The sequence below is a fragment of the Physcomitrium patens genome, chromosome 6 (genome assembly GCF_059467195.1).
Source record: "Physcomitrium patens ecotype Gransden chromosome 6, ASM5946719v1, whole genome shotgun sequence".
Taxonomy (NCBI): Eukaryota; Viridiplantae; Streptophyta; class Bryopsida; order Funariales; family Funariaceae; genus Physcomitrium; species Physcomitrium patens.
The window spans coordinates 12,842,086-12,860,063 of NC_143415.1; the positions used below are offsets into that span (position 1 = coordinate 12,842,086).

General features: G+C 40.3%; 3 protein-coding genes across 5 annotated transcripts; 2 read left to right on the forward strand and 1 right to left on the reverse strand.

The window, feature by feature from the left end:
• Window positions 1–3,629: 3,629 nt before the first annotated feature.
• LOC112283578 (uncharacterized) lies at window positions 3,630–4,815 on the forward strand. The gene is made up of 2 exons (XM_024522468.3): window positions 3,630–4,239; window positions 4,396–4,815. Exon 1 carries the CDS (start codon window positions 3,707–3,709, stop codon window positions 4,220–4,222), a length of 516 nt encoding a protein of 171 aa, XP_024378236.1. The 5' UTR covers window positions 3,630–3,706; the 3' UTR covers window positions 4,223–4,239; window positions 4,396–4,815.
• A 1,275-nt stretch (window positions 4,816–6,090) lies between these two features.
• Window positions 6,091–9,747, reverse strand: LOC112283577 (phosphoglycerate mutase-like protein AT74H). Of its 3 annotated transcripts, none has more exons than XM_024522467.3 (6): window positions 8,690–9,747; window positions 7,885–8,199; window positions 7,629–7,748; window positions 7,263–7,476; window positions 6,869–6,949; window positions 6,091–6,715 (listed from the first exon to the last, which is right to left on the reverse strand). In XM_024522467.3, exons 1-6 carry the CDS (start codon window positions 9,096–9,098, stop codon window positions 6,550–6,552), a joined length of 1,305 nt encoding a protein of 434 aa, XP_024378235.1. In that variant the 5' UTR covers window positions 9,099–9,747; the 3' UTR covers window positions 6,091–6,549. The 3 variants fall into 3 exon arrangements, with proteins under 3 accessions (XP_024378235.1, XP_024378234.1, XP_090107431.1); XM_024522466.3 differs by having other exon boundaries at window positions 8,660–9,595; XM_090251305.1 differs by lacking the exon at window positions 6,091–6,715 and having other exon boundaries at window positions 6,865–6,949; window positions 8,660–9,544.
• Window positions 9,748–11,714: 1,967 nt separating this feature from the next.
• On the forward strand, window positions 11,715–13,721 carry LOC112283345 (uncharacterized). The gene is made up of 2 exons (XM_024521932.3): window positions 11,715–12,870; window positions 13,065–13,721. The coding sequence occupies exon 2, from the start codon at window positions 13,073–13,075 to the stop codon at window positions 13,442–13,444; it is 372 nt and encodes a 123-aa protein (XP_024377700.1). The 5' UTR covers window positions 11,715–12,870; window positions 13,065–13,072; the 3' UTR covers window positions 13,445–13,721.
• The last annotated feature ends 4,257 nt before the right edge of the window (window positions 13,722–17,978 follow it).

Consider the following 17,978-nt stretch of genomic DNA (forward strand, 5'->3'; position numbering starts at 1 on the left):
ACAAATTGGACTATCGGAGATTAGGGCCATTTGTTATCGGGAAGTAGATCAATCCGGTGGCATATCGTCTGGAGTTACCAGCTACTATGAAGGTACATCCAGTCTTTCATGTGTCTTTGTTGGAACCTTATCGAGAGTCAGCTTTTCTCCAAAGAGTACAAAGTCCGCCACCAAGTATCGAAATTGAAAACCATGAGGAATACGAGGTGGAAAAGGTACTAGATTCACGACGTAATAGGAGAAAATTGGAGTATTTAGTGCATTGGAGTGGATACGACATCAATGAACGAACGTGGGAGCGTGCCAAAAATCTTGCCAATGCACCAAAAAAGGTACAAGAATTTCATCAACGATATCCTCATAAACCTAAGCCGATTCAACGATAGCTTCTTGCTAAAGCTTGCTCATCAAGTAGCATAAAAAGGGGGGAGGGCACCTCCAAAACCCATAGTTCGATAGTGTAGAACTTTGTTAGCAACTATAGTTTGCTCTCATCATTTTAGCCTTTGGACATGGATAGTCAAGATACTACACTTGTTATGTCATCTCAAGCGACTAGCTCACGAAGACGACCGCGAGATGAAGAACCGCCTGCACCACGACGACGTCGGAGGATACCGAGCAACAGATCACTAGTAATTGTATTTGAAGTCGAGCCTGCCTACGACGGTCAGCCAGAAGGTGTGTTTGGAGGACAGTTTCACAATGAAGACACAGAAGTCCACGCTTGGTCAGAGGTTGAAGGTGTTGGTCACTACCGTTGGCTCCAAGGGCCGATGAATCATTTGCCTCGCGAACAACAATTGGAATTCATAGCGGATGTGATGAGACAGATTTTCATTTTCTTGCGTTGGTATTGACTGATAACAACATTGCTTCTCGGAGACCTCGAAGTTAGAAGAGGAGGTGATGTCATGGACATACATTGGAAGATTCTTCGAATATTCTTCTAGAATATTCTTTAAAGATTCCTTTAGAAGGTTCTAGAAGATTCTTAGAATATTCTCTAAAGATTCTCTTAGAAGGTTCTAGAATATTCTGATAGATTCTAAGAAGTTGCTCGAGAAGTTTCCTAATTAGTAGAAGTTGTTGGAGAAGCGTCCTAGTTAGCGGAAGTAGCTCGAGAAGCTTCCTATTCAGTAGTATATATAGGAGTCGAGGCTGAAGGGTTCTTCAGTCTCGACAACACATCTCTTAGAGTTCTAGCTCACCTTTCTGGTGTTGTTCTTGTACTCATCTATTTAATCCAGTTCTGCCACTTTTTCTTGAACTTCTTGTTAGATTTCAAGTCTGTATTTTGTGTCCGTGACAATACCTCTTTACACTAATGGTCAAATATCCTCTATTTGTTAGGTCAAATTAATACAACTTTTTGCATGCACTCAGCATACTCAATCCTTTAGACACATCTAAATTTTAATAGCAGAAGTTTCTCCAATTTCACAAAATAGATAAGAGTATCAGCCTTAATTTTATTGGAAAAAAGAAAAAATCCAAATCACCCATACAAACACTGACTTTCAGCAACGATTGCCAAAGTTCTCCCAAATCCTATGAAATCCAATTCTACACCTTTCGAAGGAGCTTGAAGCTAGCACTCCGACCCCAAAATCCTGATCTCCGAATGTCCCTTTCCTTATCCTCTCTTCCCTTTTAACTCCGTGTGGTCTCCTTTTCTTCCACCTTGGACTCCGAATTGGAACAGTCGATGGCGCCTCCGCAGAATTCCTGTTTCTAAGAGGATCTTTCTACAGAAAGGATGTTTTCCACGAAACGACATAGAAAACGGAACAACTAAAAATGAAACTAAAGCCTCCGTATTCGGAACCTCATTGGGTTGCCCAACCAAGTCAAGTCTCAAACTAGGTAAGACGCCCATACCGGGACCTGGATTGGATGTCTCCATAATTGGATCAAATTGGCCCTTCACATCAAACTCACCCGAATATTAAATTGATCCTTTCTCGTTTTTCTGACTCTTGGTAAGAATGGCTCGAATTCATTCCACCCGATTTACCAGAGAATCTTGAGGACCATAATTTATCTCCTCAATTTTTCCTTGAATTTGGATCTGTTGATCCAGTTTATTGAAATTGCATGGAGCATTACATTGCTGATAAGTATGCCTTGACTGCTTGCAATTCCTTCACACTGGCGCGTAATCATCACTCGCTTTGGGATTTGAACATTCACTGGCATAATGACCAACCTGTCTGCAACGGAAATGACGAAGTGGTCTTCTTATACCCCCATCATGCATATTGAATGTCTCCATTGGTATATACCTACTAGGCTTGTTCCATGTAAGGTTGGAAAATGATCTTGGTTGTCTCGTTAGTACGGAGGGTACTTGGTTCGATGACACCGGTGGGATGACATTAACTGACCCTGAATATTGGCACTGGAATTGGCCACTGTTTCTAACATCTAAGTTGACTAAATATTAATAATATCTTTTTCATTTATATTTTCACCATATAGTCGTGTTACAATACGACACAGGAGAGTTGAGATAACCGGTTAAAGGAATTCAAGCACCAATGGTGCATCAACAAAGTACTCCCCTCATGGATACGAGATAGACCTCACTGGAACCTAGTTGAGCTTAGCCCAGATCAGTAAGAAACATTTTAAGTTAGAATTAGGGACCTTAATGACCTGGCCGGACCTGGCTGGGAATACTATATAACAATTTTTCTTCTGCAATAGAAAAAACCTCTATTTGTGTCAAAAAATAAAATAAAATAAAACAAAACAACGTCACACTGAGTCGTGGTTTCCGACATGAAACGCCCTGCCTGCCCGCCGACGGGTGTGGTTCTCGGCGCTGGCGAATGGAAAGCCCTTGATTGCACCCGCGTGGCATAGCTACCTGAAAGCCAAACGACGGCTTCCATTCAGCTCCGCAGTGGTTTTGCGGTTTCAGGATTGGGCAACGACATACCAGTTCAGATTGTTTGGAATGTCACATGAGACCTCTCTCAAGCTGCTATTCCAGGTCAATCGTACGTGACATTAGACTTGACCTCAGGAAATCGAACTTCCGGTGCTCGCTGTTCAAGAATAGCAACACCCGTCGCTGGGCGCCAGTAGTAATTTATGCTCCAGAAATGATCGTCATCGATCCTCGACAGTCCCGAATTCCCGAGACTTCTTCACTCTCAACCAACACCACCAGTTCCAGGATAAACATGGGATTGGAACTGCCACAATGCCTGCGAAGCTATCCTCCAGAATTCACAGCCCTTGACAACTTACCGCACGTAATCGTGTGGGCTGCTGAACGCTACGCATACACAGTGAGCCGAGAAAAGGAAATGCTCGCGGGATGCCCGAAACACCACGGTTTCATATGCGTCATCCAACAGCCGCAAGCAAGTCCTTCCTCCTTCCGCGCGTCCCCACAAGTTCTCGAACCATCCTTGAACGAGCTCAAGTCCGAGATATGCGGGCCCTTCACGAGCCTGTCAGAGTTCCGCGGCATTGTCGAGCATGCATTCTGGAGTGCATGTGATATCCTGATCTCTCTGTGATACCGGAGCGATGCCGCGCGACTTGGCGCAGCTCGAGGCCTCACCATCTCGGTACATAACCCCTCCCCCTACCCACAACCAGGTGAGCGACCACCTCCAAGATCAGCAGTCGCTTCTGCTCGCTTCCGCATATCTGCTCCTTCTCCGTATCAGCCGTGATTCGATCACGCACCATGGCCAAGCTTTTGTTTCTCGTTGCTGTTCTCGTCGTGGCAGCAGCCGTGGCGGCTGATGCTCACGTATCACCTCTTCCTCCCCCCCCACCCAAGGCTGCTGCGCCTGCTCCGGTTCCCGCTCCTAGTCGCAGCCCCATCGTGAAGAAGGTTTCGACCTTCTCTCTGAAGTGCGTCATTCACAACGTGGCGACGAGGGCCATATCGGTGAAGCTGATCGTTCGGGGCAAGGATGCGGCGAAGGCTGTGGTGGCAAAGGCTGGGCAGTGGACCGCCATCGGGCCCGTGAAGGTGGAGTGCTCCGTTCCGGTGGTGCACGTGTGGGTGTCAGTGAAGAACAACAAGGGCTTGACTGTGACGAAGACCTTCCCGATCAAGTTGGCCGAGTTTCTGAAGAACATCGTGCCCAAGTGCTCGAAGGTGCTGGCGTTGACGGCATTTGAGAAGGGGAAGGGGAGTGAGAAGAGTCTGGTGGTGAAGGTCGGCAAGAAGGAGGTGCTCACCGTGAAGTACTAGATCCCAGTCAAGTCAAGGTACGTGCGCGAGATGACGATGCATTGCATGGCATTTGGCGGAGTTTGGGGTTTCGGGAGGCTGGTGAAGAGTAGTGCGTATGAGTTGGTTGTGATCGAACATTACCGGGGAAAGCTCACGTTGGCTTGCATTGAATTTCCTGGTACGGTGCGCAGGATTGTGGACCTATTCGAGTCGCTGCAATCGGGCTATGAGAATCAGGACATGCTGTCCAGTTGGGGAGTTGATCCGAGGGGGATGGATGCTGCTACCACCCAAAGTCTTGGTTAAGAGATGTTGTTTGAGCACTGCCGGATGCACATTGCATGAATTGTAGAAGTAGATAATTACAGCTGCGTCGGAAGCGACTCAGTTCGAGACGTCGAGGACGTCGACATCTTGAGATTTGATCGAGCACCAGTTCGATAGTCATCATAATGTGCATTAGTTGGGGCTCGCGTTCATTCTTGCGACGCTGAATGCCACAACCTGCAAACTTATTGGACCTTATTGGTCATATGCGTGGTGTGTATTGTTTCCTGAGGAGTTGGCTGTGTGCCGATCTGATTACAAGTCATCTCTTTTCAAACGTGCAATGAAGTTGTATGGACAACCGCCTGAAGTTGTGAGTGCTAGAAATGGAAGCAATGCGGTTCATTATTTACTGATTTGACCCGTCTCACTTTCTAGTTCCTTAGACTTGACGCACTGATGCACTCTCTACCTTGAAGTTGGTGATTTCGTTCTAGGTTTAATCAAGCTCATCTGGAAAGGTGAATGACCCTTGGCTGATTTCCTCGAGAGCCTTGAGAGCTTGGTTTACAGTTATTTACTGATCTTATACGATGTTTTGTTCGGCTATGAGTGGTTTGTGTGTTAACAAAAACAAATTCAACAAAAAGGAGATAGAAAACATATAGAATAGTCTTACAGGATTGGTTTAAATTGTATAATTATATCCGAAAAGATGACAATGGATGTTGAATTCCAGAGTGAAAGACGAATTTTATGTACAAACAAACAGATAAACCCAAAAGAATTTTACGGGTCTTGTAACTCTACATGACAAGACAACAAGAGGTGGTGGTTGTAATTAATTTCATGATATTAAGTGTGTTTGTACTAAACTGCAAAATGCATGACAAGAAGGGAATAAACAAAATCCGGTGGTGATATTGACCTCGTGCTGCTTAGGTTGGCTGGCGAGAGGACTCAAAACTCACAAAACTACCCTTGCCAAAGCGGTCTATGGCATTCTGTCATTTCCATAACTTGTAGCAGCTTGTCTTACCGAGCCCAACCAAATAAGGCTCTGTCGCTGAAAAACGGACAAGAAGGTGTCAACCGAGGGTGACGACACAACACTGACAAGATTAAAAAAATCTAGAAGGGATGCCAAGAAGGGTGTGAGGTGTCTACAAGGGACTGCTGCGAGTTCCCTTCTAGGCTGAGTTCTATGTACGGATTTTTGAGCTTTGGGATTTCCGCTCAAGTTCTTGTGGTTAAAGACGATGGTGTTGCTGTTATTTTTCCTGCTAGAGGCCAATGCACACCGCATGATTGGATTTTTGGGCGATTGGTGTTGCCCTATTATTATCCAACTTTTGTTTGTTCTGGTGTCCATATCGTTGTCGTTGATAGCCTTTGGTTGCTTCTTGTTATCTTGCAGTGTGCTATAAGTAGCCGTACTCTGATACTTGCTTGGATCTGTATTGTTTTGCTCTTGTGAGTTGATCTGCCGCCGTTTACTAATTCATTGAGTTCAACGTCGTCTTGAATGCTTCACAGTTGAAAGGGCACAAAGACTGTCGTGTAATGAGAATATTCAAGAACTCAATGCATATGGAATTCAAATTCCTGAAGGCTAACAGTTACACGTGCAATTTCTAAGTTCATTTAAAATTGATTAGTGTCATCGGGAGCAACTGTGCCACTACTCTCATCACCTGGTCTCAGTGACGCTGTCCTACAAATTCTCAACAATATACAACTACAAAGCAATTGCATGGCTGTTCTTTCTTCGACAGGCTACTACTCCCTTGTAGTGATTCCTCATCAAAATCTAGCAACTCCATTGAATGAGGATACAAGAAAAACTACACGACCCATTTTTAAGCTCCATTGCACGCCGACATGGTTCTAAGTGTACCAGAGTTGGACGGTACTGGTGTTTGATACAAAAGCCAGATAGATTGCAAGCCCACTTCATCTTTTGCTCCCCATGTCAAAAGGAGACGATTCGATTACTGGGCCCTTCCTCCTGTTCCTAATTAAAGTACCTAACCTCATAGCACTCAATAAAAGCGCCCACATCCTCTACTCATCAAATACTAGTAGAGCTTTGAATGTGTGGCACCATTCACTGGTGGATAACGGACAATATCATCTGGAATTGCATTCAAATCAAGGCCTTTTGCGGCAGCATCAAAGTGGTGGAAAAAAGATGGATTAGTGTCCCAATTATTATTTAGCTCCCCTGGCCGTGCAATCTTCTGCCTGCGTCACAGTAGTAAACAATGGCAGTGTCAGACTCAAATGCGTACAGTGGAATATACAAATACATAGCAAACTTGAAAGGAATCTCTAGCATTGAATGAGCATGAGAAGATATATTAATATTTCGTTAACACCATTTCACGGAAGAATTACCATTCTTGGTCCTCAATCATGTCATCAGTCATGCCAAAAGCTCTCAGCTCGTCTGCTGAATGATGCATTGTCAGGCTATACCTGAATTTGCAAAAGTTCATGATGATAAATACAGCGGTCATGCAAAATAATGGTCAATCATTCAAGTTCCAGTATAGGAGAATCAGAAAGAGCAATGAACTTGCATTAACTAGATACTAGAATCATCCGTACTCTAAACCACTCGGTTTTTGTGGAAGTCATCTGATGTATGCTTTCTTGTCTTATTTGCAAACTGGCGCTTTAGTATGTGAGAACAGTTGCATAGACATGATCGATTCGAAAGAAGTATACCAGATACAGAAGTAGTCCTCTGACTATGGATGGAACAAGCTCGTTTAAAGTATTAACTCACCTGCCCCCGGGTCCAAGCTCCATGACTAGCATCTCTGTATTTCCAAAATTGTATAGGCCCTCAAATTGCTGCACGGTCCACTTGTACCAACGCATCAAAAATACTCGAAGTGTAAGACCATGAGACACAAGAACTAGGTTCATGTTCTTGGAGCGTGACTCTGGCCGCTGAAAGCGACCTACATCAATGTCTGCTCTCAAGGTTTCTCTAAAACCTGCAAATTGCTTCATGAAAATCCAGTAGAATATCAGTTGGGCTCAGATTCTCAGAAAGACAAGGGCAGTCAAACTCCACCATGAATAGGTTTGAATGCAGAACAATGAATTATCACTTCAAAGTAAAACTGGTTAGGATGCCGGGAGTTGCCTGTGATGCGGTCATAGACATCTGCAGCCGATTCACCATTGGGAAAGCGGTAGAAAAATCGGCCGTAACGAAGACGAATAGCTTTTTCCACCCTCATTCGCTCCCTATCCTGGAAGTTACCTGCGCAACGACAGTCCTTATTAGTCAATGCGTTTCAAACAGAGTGGGAAGTGAAACAAGTGACTGTAAAAATGTAGCACATTAAAAGCCCAGGCAAGACGAAACTGTCGGCAAGATGATAGCCGGAGGCACCCACCAAAGTCCTGCTCCCGTAAACGAGGCTCTTCCCTGACTCCTGCTATGCGCTCTCGATCAAAGGCAATCCCAATTCCACGCAAGGTCTGCAACGTCCGGTTGTACGGTGACACATAGAAGTAAACTTTCCAATCGTCACTATGATCACCCTCAATCAGCTCGCGAATGTCGTGCCCACACTTCAGTGCTTGTTTCCAGCCCTTTTCCGTCAGGCAAATTTTCGAGTCAGGAATTTGTGTGTAAGCAGTTTCGTCAACATTCCCTAAACTTTCCCCATGGCGAACGAGAATGATTCTCCGGGGTCGAGGCGGCATTCCTATACCAAAACACCAATTTGTAAGCTGCTTGCGAGAAGGTTGAACTTAGTGTGAACTAACCGATTCTCTCCCAACTCCTAAAACTACCCTCTACCAGAGAGCATTTTGGGTTGCGAAATAGCTAAAGAAAATCCACAAGAACAACTATCTGCATCCAATCGGGTCCATGTATAGCAAGATGGAGGCACCATACCGTATTATCACCTAAAAAAGAAAACAGACTTCCAAGTCCCAGCTTAATTTTATGGTACTGGCGATTAACACATTAAACTATACACTTCAAGAAAATTAACTAAGCCATAGATTTCAAAGTTAGATTCGGTTCCCTCTGCTTCTCAACAAATTCACAGTTACCAGCACTCCGAGACACATCCACCATCCAATCTAAGTAATCAACATGAATGCAGTCTCCTGATGTTTGGACGAAAGATAGAAACAATCGAGCGAGATGAAGCGAACCAGATGAAGCGGATTGTATATTGCATATACCATTATGCTCAGAGAAAAGAGAAGCAATCGTCGATTCTGAGAACTCCACTGGCCTGCCCCTCTGTATGACTTCCTGTGTGTTGTATCCTTCGATTAGCCTCTTGACACCCTTATTGCGCCAATTTAACGAAGGGATTGAGTATGATTGATACTGCAAAGGATTGAAAGGTGCTTGGCTAGATGCTCGGGATATCAAGGAAGACGAATCAAATGACTTCTTCATCAAATTGAAATTTCCAGTTCTGCGAAGACACCATCCGTTAACTGAATGGTGCACCGACACATTCCGAAATTTGTTTGCTTCCGTAACCCCCGCGCATGGGTCATGAATGCCTGAACCCGTGACTATCATTAAGCCGGACACCTTTTTGCCAGCTAATACTGGCAGCATCACCTGCCCAAGTACCATCTTCAGATTTTCGCATGGGCCAAAGAAGGAAGTTTGCTAAACAGAATGTAAACCCCTTCCGCTGCTCTACAATTCGCAACGCATAAATTTATCCCTCTGCTCCTTCTCGCTCCCCTCATGACCATCTCCGACAACACCACCATCTCTCCAACCAAGACCGTGACAGTTACTCTTCAACCCAGTGCGAGCGCGGCTGGTTGAAACCCTCTCCACTAATCCAGTCACATTTTCTTAGCTAAGAACTCCTCAAGTTCAAACCTCAACCTCCACACCATAGCCTACTCGATTCGCAAAACCTCGACCCCCTTCACAACACACACGCTCACTCACACTTCCCCAGCTCCGCACAAAATCCTTGTCGCCGCTTCAACACTTCCTAATAATCAACAGCCCCCAGAAAACGCGCCCGTCATCACGCCCATCCTCCAACTTCCGTCTCCTCCCTAAAATTCCATGCATATCCTCTTCAAACTCGCATTCTACAACATCGTCACCGTTTACCAACCGCCCACACTGACCACGCGCCAAGCCCAGGCCTCATGGGTGCAGCTTTTGAGTAGACGAAATCTGGGCAAAGACCCAAACTCAATCACGCTAGCTGACGATCCATACCCAAAATCCCAACGAGCTCAAATGTATGCTCCGATGTGATGAGTCCGTCGCGATCAAGCCAACAAAACTCTAAAATGACGCGAATACTGTACAATAAGTCTAAAAAAATAAGATAAAAGTAAAAAATCTACAACAACAACAACAACAACAGCAGTAGCAACAACATCGTCTAAAATGACGCGAATACTGTACAATAATTCCAAAAAAATAAGATAAAAAGTAAATCGTCAACAACATCGTCAAGGCGACTCAAGACGGCGAAGACAACCAACCACAGCCCACGGTGGCCCCACATTCTTCTCCGCCGCTGACGACCGTCCGTCTATCGACGCATATTCAAGATTTGTTCGTCGTCGTCTGACGCCGTTTTAGGTGCCGATCCTGCACCGTCACTTTTGCGACGTAGTTTGTGGCTGCTATGCAGCGATGGCTGCGTGTGGTTCAGTGGCTTCTTCATGGGGGAATGGGTTCAATGTACTTGTACTTGTTACAATTTTACAAACTTGCACCGACTTTCTCATTTTCTTCTGATGTGGTATGAAATGACTTGTATTATGTAATTTTTTGCGTAAAAAACTTCTATTATGAAACGATGTGGGTATCCCTTTAAAATATCTGAGTATACATAGATTTTATTTATGAGTACACAGATCATACACAGATAACGTATACATAGATTTTTGCATATAAAATATAGAAAAAAATTGAATTACGATATTGGATAAGCTATTGTTGTACAATTTTGAAAGATATATTTTTTTTAATGAGGTACATTATTTTTGTGCAAAATTTCAACAATTGAGTTGTATTAGAGATGTAGCAAGTAAGTATTTAAAATAAAAGAATGTATAAAATATAATAATAATTATAATCATAGCAACTCTAAAGTGAACTTGCTTGAGAAAGGTTAAATCAACAATTAATGTTGATTTCAATGTTCAAAGATGAAAATGCTTTGGCTTCATGAAAATTATTCCTTGTTGGTCAAAAGATATGTTTCTTTCTTTTGGTGCAAAATAAGAATGTCTAGAAAAAGGGCATCTAAGAAACATTGTTGTTTTTTGGTTCAATAAGTAATCTTAAAATCAAATCTTAATAAAGACATGCTCCAATAGGCTTGGAAACAATTCAAAACATGTGCCCATATGAAGTACTCAAGATTATTATCACATATATATAGTGACTAGACTAGAAGCGCCTTTTAGATAATGAAACCATTCTTGAAATGAATCAATGATTGCAAGAAGCTCTTTGTTATGGATCTTATAGTTAATTTTGACTGCTGAAAATTTCCAAGAAAGGAAAGCTATTAGGTGAAGTTTATTGTGAATCATTAAATTAATTCATGTATTGTATTAGAACAAAAACTTGTAATAGAAGGGTCAATTGTCAAGTGTTAATTGAAGAGGGGTGGAAAAAATATTGAATATAAACAAAATAGAGTTAGTGGATAAAACATAACTATATGTAGAAATTCTAGTAGGAAATTAAGTATGAAGCATCTTGGAGAACATCAATTGAATATCTTTTGGCATCTCTATAGCATCTTGAAAGAATCTAACATATTCAAACTTTAGTAGTACAGGACTCATATACGGTATGGATATTATAGGGATATAGATAGGAATATGGGTATGGAATTGTATATAAGTTCTTATATAGTCTAGATATAGTAGAGCCATTGCAAATAATACAGTATATGTGTCCTAAATATAGAAATTATATAGGTCAAAATACAATAGTATATGGTTTAGGATATATACCATACATGATATAGTAGACTTTAGATCCTTATATTCTATACGTATGAAAGACGGTATACAATATATTACACACAAAATACAATACGGCAATATTTGGTATAGTGATAGGTTGATATCGGGCCCTTAAGTTGGTCGGGTAGGAAGTTGGCAGGATATCGAGGAAACCGGGTGTAAGCTGGTTATCAAATAGAGGGGTTCAGACGGAGTAGCCGGTGGATGAGGCTGAGCAGCGTCTCTCATCTCCGACAGGAATCCGAGCCGCCCTGAATCCCCTCTCTCCTTGTTTTTTTTGTTTTAGTTGTTCAGAAGCGCTTGAGCTCCAAACGCTCCGGGCCCTCCTTGTTTTTTCCGATCTGTTAGAGTGCTACGGTGCAGCACTTTGGTGTTCCCTTCTTCTTCCTTGTTTTGAATTGGCGTGAGGAGTCCGGCTCCGACGGCTACGGCTTCTTTCTCTCTGTGTTTTCTTCCAATATCGTATGGCTGCGGTCTTGGAGTTGGCGGCGCTGGTCATCTTCGGTGGCATTTCCAGTTGCAGATCAGCAATGGCTTGAATCTTTTACTTTTGTTGTGTTGCTTTTGGTTTTAGCCGGATCCAATGCGGAAGTGCCGAAGAATTTATTTTCTTTTTCTCTTTTGTTGATGACCGACAATTGAGTCGGGTGCTCGTTCAACTGTCAGCCTTGTTGCTGGTCTTGGTTGGAGGATTGAATTTCAGCTGTCTACAACCAACAACAGCTGCATTGTTCAAGGAAGCAAATTCAAACCTTTGCCCCCTCTTTTACCTCCAACTCCTCTTGTGCTCCCACTAGCATCTGCTGAAGGATCTACAGAATTGATTCAATGGCTAGTGGGAAGGCTTGTTGCTAGATCCTGTAGTGCTGCGTCGAATCGCTGGCGGGTCAGTCGGAAGACGGCTCCCATCACGCGTGGAAGATATTTCTCCGAGCGAAAGCGCTGTGTGGCGGCTTCAACAACGAAAGATTGGTGCTAGCAGCGGCGTTCCCCTCTTTTGCTTGGACTGTAGTAGGCGGTGAAGTTCACATTGCGGTGTTGACAGAAGTGTTGAAAACGTCATTATTATTAATATGATCAATTGATACACAATAAATATATATATATATATATATATATTGTGTGTACCACTGTGACACCAAGAGTCACAACTCTTGGTGTAAGGTCAATATAGAGTAGATAGTATTCTACACATGAGACTAGTGTACTATATAGTATAATTCTCCCAATACTCCTATTAGTACACTAATTTTCATCCTCAAATTGGATTTCATCTATTATGAGAAATATGTATGAGAAATATAGGGTTTTAATCTCCTTTTTGGGTATTGCATTGATGTAGAGCTCTCTTGTAGCTCTCCCACTGCTTCTTCAAATCTAAGAAGGTATGTATTTCTTTGTTGATTTTGAACTATTATTAGATTGTGTTTCATGATTGCTTTGCGTACACTCCCTTTTTGTTGCGAAGTTATTTTTGCTGTCGTTGTTGGAGGCACTGTTGCTATTGAAGATTATTGCTGCCGTGAAGATCAGCTCCGTCGCTTGTATATACATTGATGGGGGTCGGCTGTCAATGTAGGCGCCTTGATGGGCTTTGCGATGGGGTTGACCATCAATGCGAGGTCGGCCATGGCGGGCTCCGTTATTGTAGTGGAGTCAATTATGGCGGAGTTGATCGTGGCGAGCTTAGCTGCTGTTGTGGCAAACTCCGCTATTACAGTAGAGTTGCCAGCCGATGCAAGATCGATCGTGGCGAGCTCCGCTACTGTTGTAGCATACTTCGCTGTTGTAATGGAGTCGCCAGCCGATGCGAGATCGGCCATGGCCGGCTTCACTACTATTGTGGCGGGCTTTGCTTTTGTAGTGGAGTCGTCAACCGATGCGAGATCGGCCATGGAGGAGTCCGTTGCTGTTATGGCGGGCTCCACTGTTGTAATGGTGTCAATCTGTGTATTTTGATATTTCATGGATTTGGAATGAGGTGGCTTACTGTGTATTCTCCCACTCCATGATGTATCAAAATATGGTTGTTGTAGAAGGTCTGGTGATTTTGAGTAGACCAACAATGCTTGAATTGTTGTAGAATAGGTTTTTTATTTTGAATTGAGAAGAATAGGATACATGCCTAGTTGAAAAAGGCACTGAAAATGTTTCTCTTTGAAAAGAGATTTTGTAAATACATTTGGTGTCATATATGTGGTTGGCACATATTGTAATTTAATTTCCTTGGCAAGTATCTTTTCTCTTGTGAAATGGTATTGTGTGTCTACATGTTTGCTTCTGGAGTGATATTTTGGATTTTCACTAAGAGCAATTGTACTTTGACTGTTTGAATATATGGTGGTTGGTACATGTTGAGGGAATCCAAATTCATGTAATAATTTTTTCAACCATATAGCTTCAATGGTTGCTTTAGTTAAAGCCATATATTCTAATTTTGTAGATGACAAAGCAACAGATTGTTGTTGCTTGTTGCCTCAAGAGATAACTTCTCTAGCTAGTAAGTAGCAAAAGCCAGAGGTAGAGCGACAGGTGTCCTTATTACATGCCCAGTCAACATCAAAATAACCATGGAGAATATCACCTTGAGGTAAGTGTTGATATTTTATTCCAAAGGATAATTTGCCTTTTATATATTTCATAGTTCTTTTCAAAGTTTGAATATGTGTAGGTCCTGGTTTAGAGAGATATTGTGCTAAATTGCTGATAATATAAGCACAATCGGATCTAAAATTAATAATGGCATGTATCAAATTGCCAACAACTTGAGAATAGGAGTAATCAGATAAAGTAATAGGGTCTTCATTACTTAAACGAATTCCTGGCTGAATTGGGGTACTTAATGGATTGGAATTCAACATATTGAATTCATTAAGTTTATTTGTTAAGTATTTGGCTTGATGGAGGATGATCCATCATTCTTTTCAATTTCTTAATATGGCATTGTGTAAAGTATAATGGATTTCTCCTTCATTGGACATCTCAAATTCTTGTTGGAGAATATCTTTGACTTGCTGAATTAAAAGAAGCTTATTGCTGACAAGAATACAGTCATCAACATAGACTGTAATTATGGTAAAAACTTGATTATGTTCTCTTTTGATGTATATGTTTGCATCTGATTCGAGATGTTGGTATTTATGAAGGATTATGTATTGATCTAATCGTTGATACCATGCTCTAAATGATTGTTTAAGACCATATAGGGATTTATTTAATTTACATATCTTATTAGTATGTATAGAAGGTAATCCTTCAGGAATAGTCATATAGATGTCTTCTTCTATAAAACCATTTAAAAAAGCTGTTTTAACATCTAGTTGATGTATTTCCAGATTATGTTGAGCGGTTAAAGTAAGAAGAACTTTGATAGAGTTAAGTTTGACTACAAGAGAGTATGTCTCTATGTAATCAATACCTTGAACTTGGGTGAAACCTCTAACAATTAGCCTTACTTTATATGTGTCAACACTTCCATCAACTTTAGTTTTGATTTTAAAAATCCACTTTGAACTGATTGGTTTTCGATTAGGAGGTAAATTTATCATGTGCCATATATTGTTCTTATTTAAGGATGTAATTTCAGCATTGATTGCTTATTGCCATTCTTGAGCATCAACCCTCTCTATTGCTTCTTGAATGGAGTTTGGAGCTTCTAGGTGAGTAGAAACAAGGTGGGCTTGGTGATGTCAATTACATTGTCGTTTATATTCTTTTCTACCTTATATAGACTCCAACAATCTTGTGGTTGGTTGAATAATTCTTGTTAGTTTAGAACTAGTAGAAAGATTTGGAGCCTTCAATATGGAATGTACTTCATCATCTGCAAGAAGTAAGATCTCTTGATCATTTTGTAATAATAGTTGAAAGAAGTCTTCTATGACATCAATGTAAAAAGAGGATTGTTCTCCCACATTTGAAGGAATACTATGTATTGGTGATTGATCAAATACATGTGTTTCTTGTGGTAGTAACATTGATGTGGGAGACATGCCTTGAACAGAAGGGAGGATTTTCTCATTGGTCCTTTTAGTTATTAAAGGGTGTTTTAATAATTCTAAATCTAGTAAGAGTTCTTCATTGTCATTATGCAAGTATGGGATTGTTTGTGGATCATGTAGATTCTCATTGAAGAGAACATCTCTTGAAATAAGAATTTACTGACTTTGCATATTCATAAGTCTATAGGCTTTAGATTCTTCACTATAGCCTAGAAAGATAGCCTCTTGTGAATGAGAGTCTAACTTCTTTCTTGTTTCTTTAGGAATGAATACATAAGCTTTGCAACCAAATATTTTAAGCTAGGATAAATTTGGTTGTCATTTGTACCATAATTCAAATGGTATTTTGGTAACTTATAGAGATTTTGTAGGGCTCCTATTTTGGAGGTAATTTGCTATTTGGAGTGCTTTACCTCAAAAAATTTTAGGTAAGTTTGAATAGGATAGCATTGCAAGTACTGTTCCTATTAATGTTCTATTTTTTCTTTCAAAAATACCATTTTATTGTGGTGTATAAGCTATAATATATTCTTGTTTAATGCCTTCTTTATTACAAAAATCTTTAAAATCATTGGATGTATATTCACCTCCACGATTAGATCTTAACATTTTAATTTTGAAACTTATTTGTTTTTCTACAAAATTTTTGTATAAGGTGAATTTCTCAAATGCTTCAAATTTGTGTTTCATCAAATACACTTGGTAATATCTTGTTAGATCATCAATAAATGTGATGAAGTAAGTACATCTTGAATGTGTGCCTACTTGCATAGGTCCACAAATATCAAAGTGTATAAGTTCTAACAATTTGGTAGTTCTTTGTGCACCTTGTGTAGGAAACTTTTCTTTATGTTGTTTACCTTCTATGCAAGGTTGGCATAAGGTAATTTTTCTTTCATCAAAGGGATCAATCCCCTTTGCCATGGTTTGTATTTGTTTGAGTCTTTGAGGATTTATATGTCCTAGTCTTAAGTGCCAAAAATCAACTTTATTTAATTGTGTTGTTGCTGGAATAACAATTTGAGGCTTGTTTGAAAGTATAGTTGTACCTAATTCATATAAATCAGGGTTTAATTTGCATATTGCAATGGTTTGACCAAATTTATTTATAAGTGTAGTGGTACCAGCTCTTATGCAAATTTCTCCTCCTGCATTATCTAATTGTTTGGGAGAGAATAAATTCTTTGTAAGTCCAGGTATATGTAATACATCAGGTATGATCTTCTCATCACCATTTGTAAGTTTGATATTTACATCACCATGTCCTTATATTATATATGATGTAGTATCATCTCCTAAGTAGACAACTTGTTTGTCTTCATGTTTGATGTATTTAACAAATCCTTCTAACTCATGACACATATATTGAATTGCTCTCGAGTCCACATACCACATTGAATTTGGATTTTCTTTAACTATAAGTGTTGCCACATATAGTTTATTTGTTTTGGTAATAACATTTATTTCTTTTCTATTATTAAAAATTTTAATTGCTATTCTTGTTCTACAATCTTTGATCAAGTGACCTCTTTTCTTGCAAGAAAAATATTTCCTAATAGCAAAATTACTCTTTTCATGTAGTTTGGAGGTACTACTCTCTCCTTGTGAACTCCTCCTAAAATTCTTATTATTATTCTGAAATTTCTTACCTGCATACAAGGTTGAATTATTATCAGATGTTAAATTCATGTTTTTCATGAGTGTTTTTTTTTTTTAATCAAATCTATTATCAAGGATGTTAATGTAATCCCAGGTTGCCTTCTTAAGGAGCTAATGAAGGATCTATAACTTAGAGGCAAACTTCTCATTAAAGTAAGAATTGCTTCATCATTTGGAACTGCTGATCTTGCTGTCAACAATTGTTCCATATGTGCTCTAAAGGTATATATGTGTTTAATAACAATATCACCTTCTCTCATTTTTAAGGTGTATAATTTGTCTTTTAAATACATCTTAGTTACTGCATCATGTGATTCAAATATTTTTACTAATTCTTGCCATGCTGAATTTGTTGATGTACAAGATTGTATATGTGAAACAATATTGTTTTCTAGGCAATTATTAATTATAGTTAAAGATAAGGTATCCTTGTCTATCCATATGCTTATACTTCCTACTCCTGTGGTAGATAAAGCTGAGATTCCGGCAGCAATTTCAGCTTCCGTTGGTTCCACTGGTAAGAGTTCTTCACCACTTACTATGGGCCATAACTTTTCAGCCTTGAAAACTAATATTAGTCTATGTTTCCATATGTTAAAATATGAACCATCGAATTTTGGAACATGATTAATGTCCACTTTTTGTATCATCTTCAATATTCTTAATTTGAAATTGAATTGTAATTATTTATAAATTTGTTTTTGATCAATTCAATTTTATCTTTGCTTATGGTTTGTATGTTGCCATTTTCAGGTCTCGAACTGCTTTTCATGGTTTGATGAACTTCAAGTTCTTCATCAACCTTTGCTGTTATAATGAATTATATTGATATT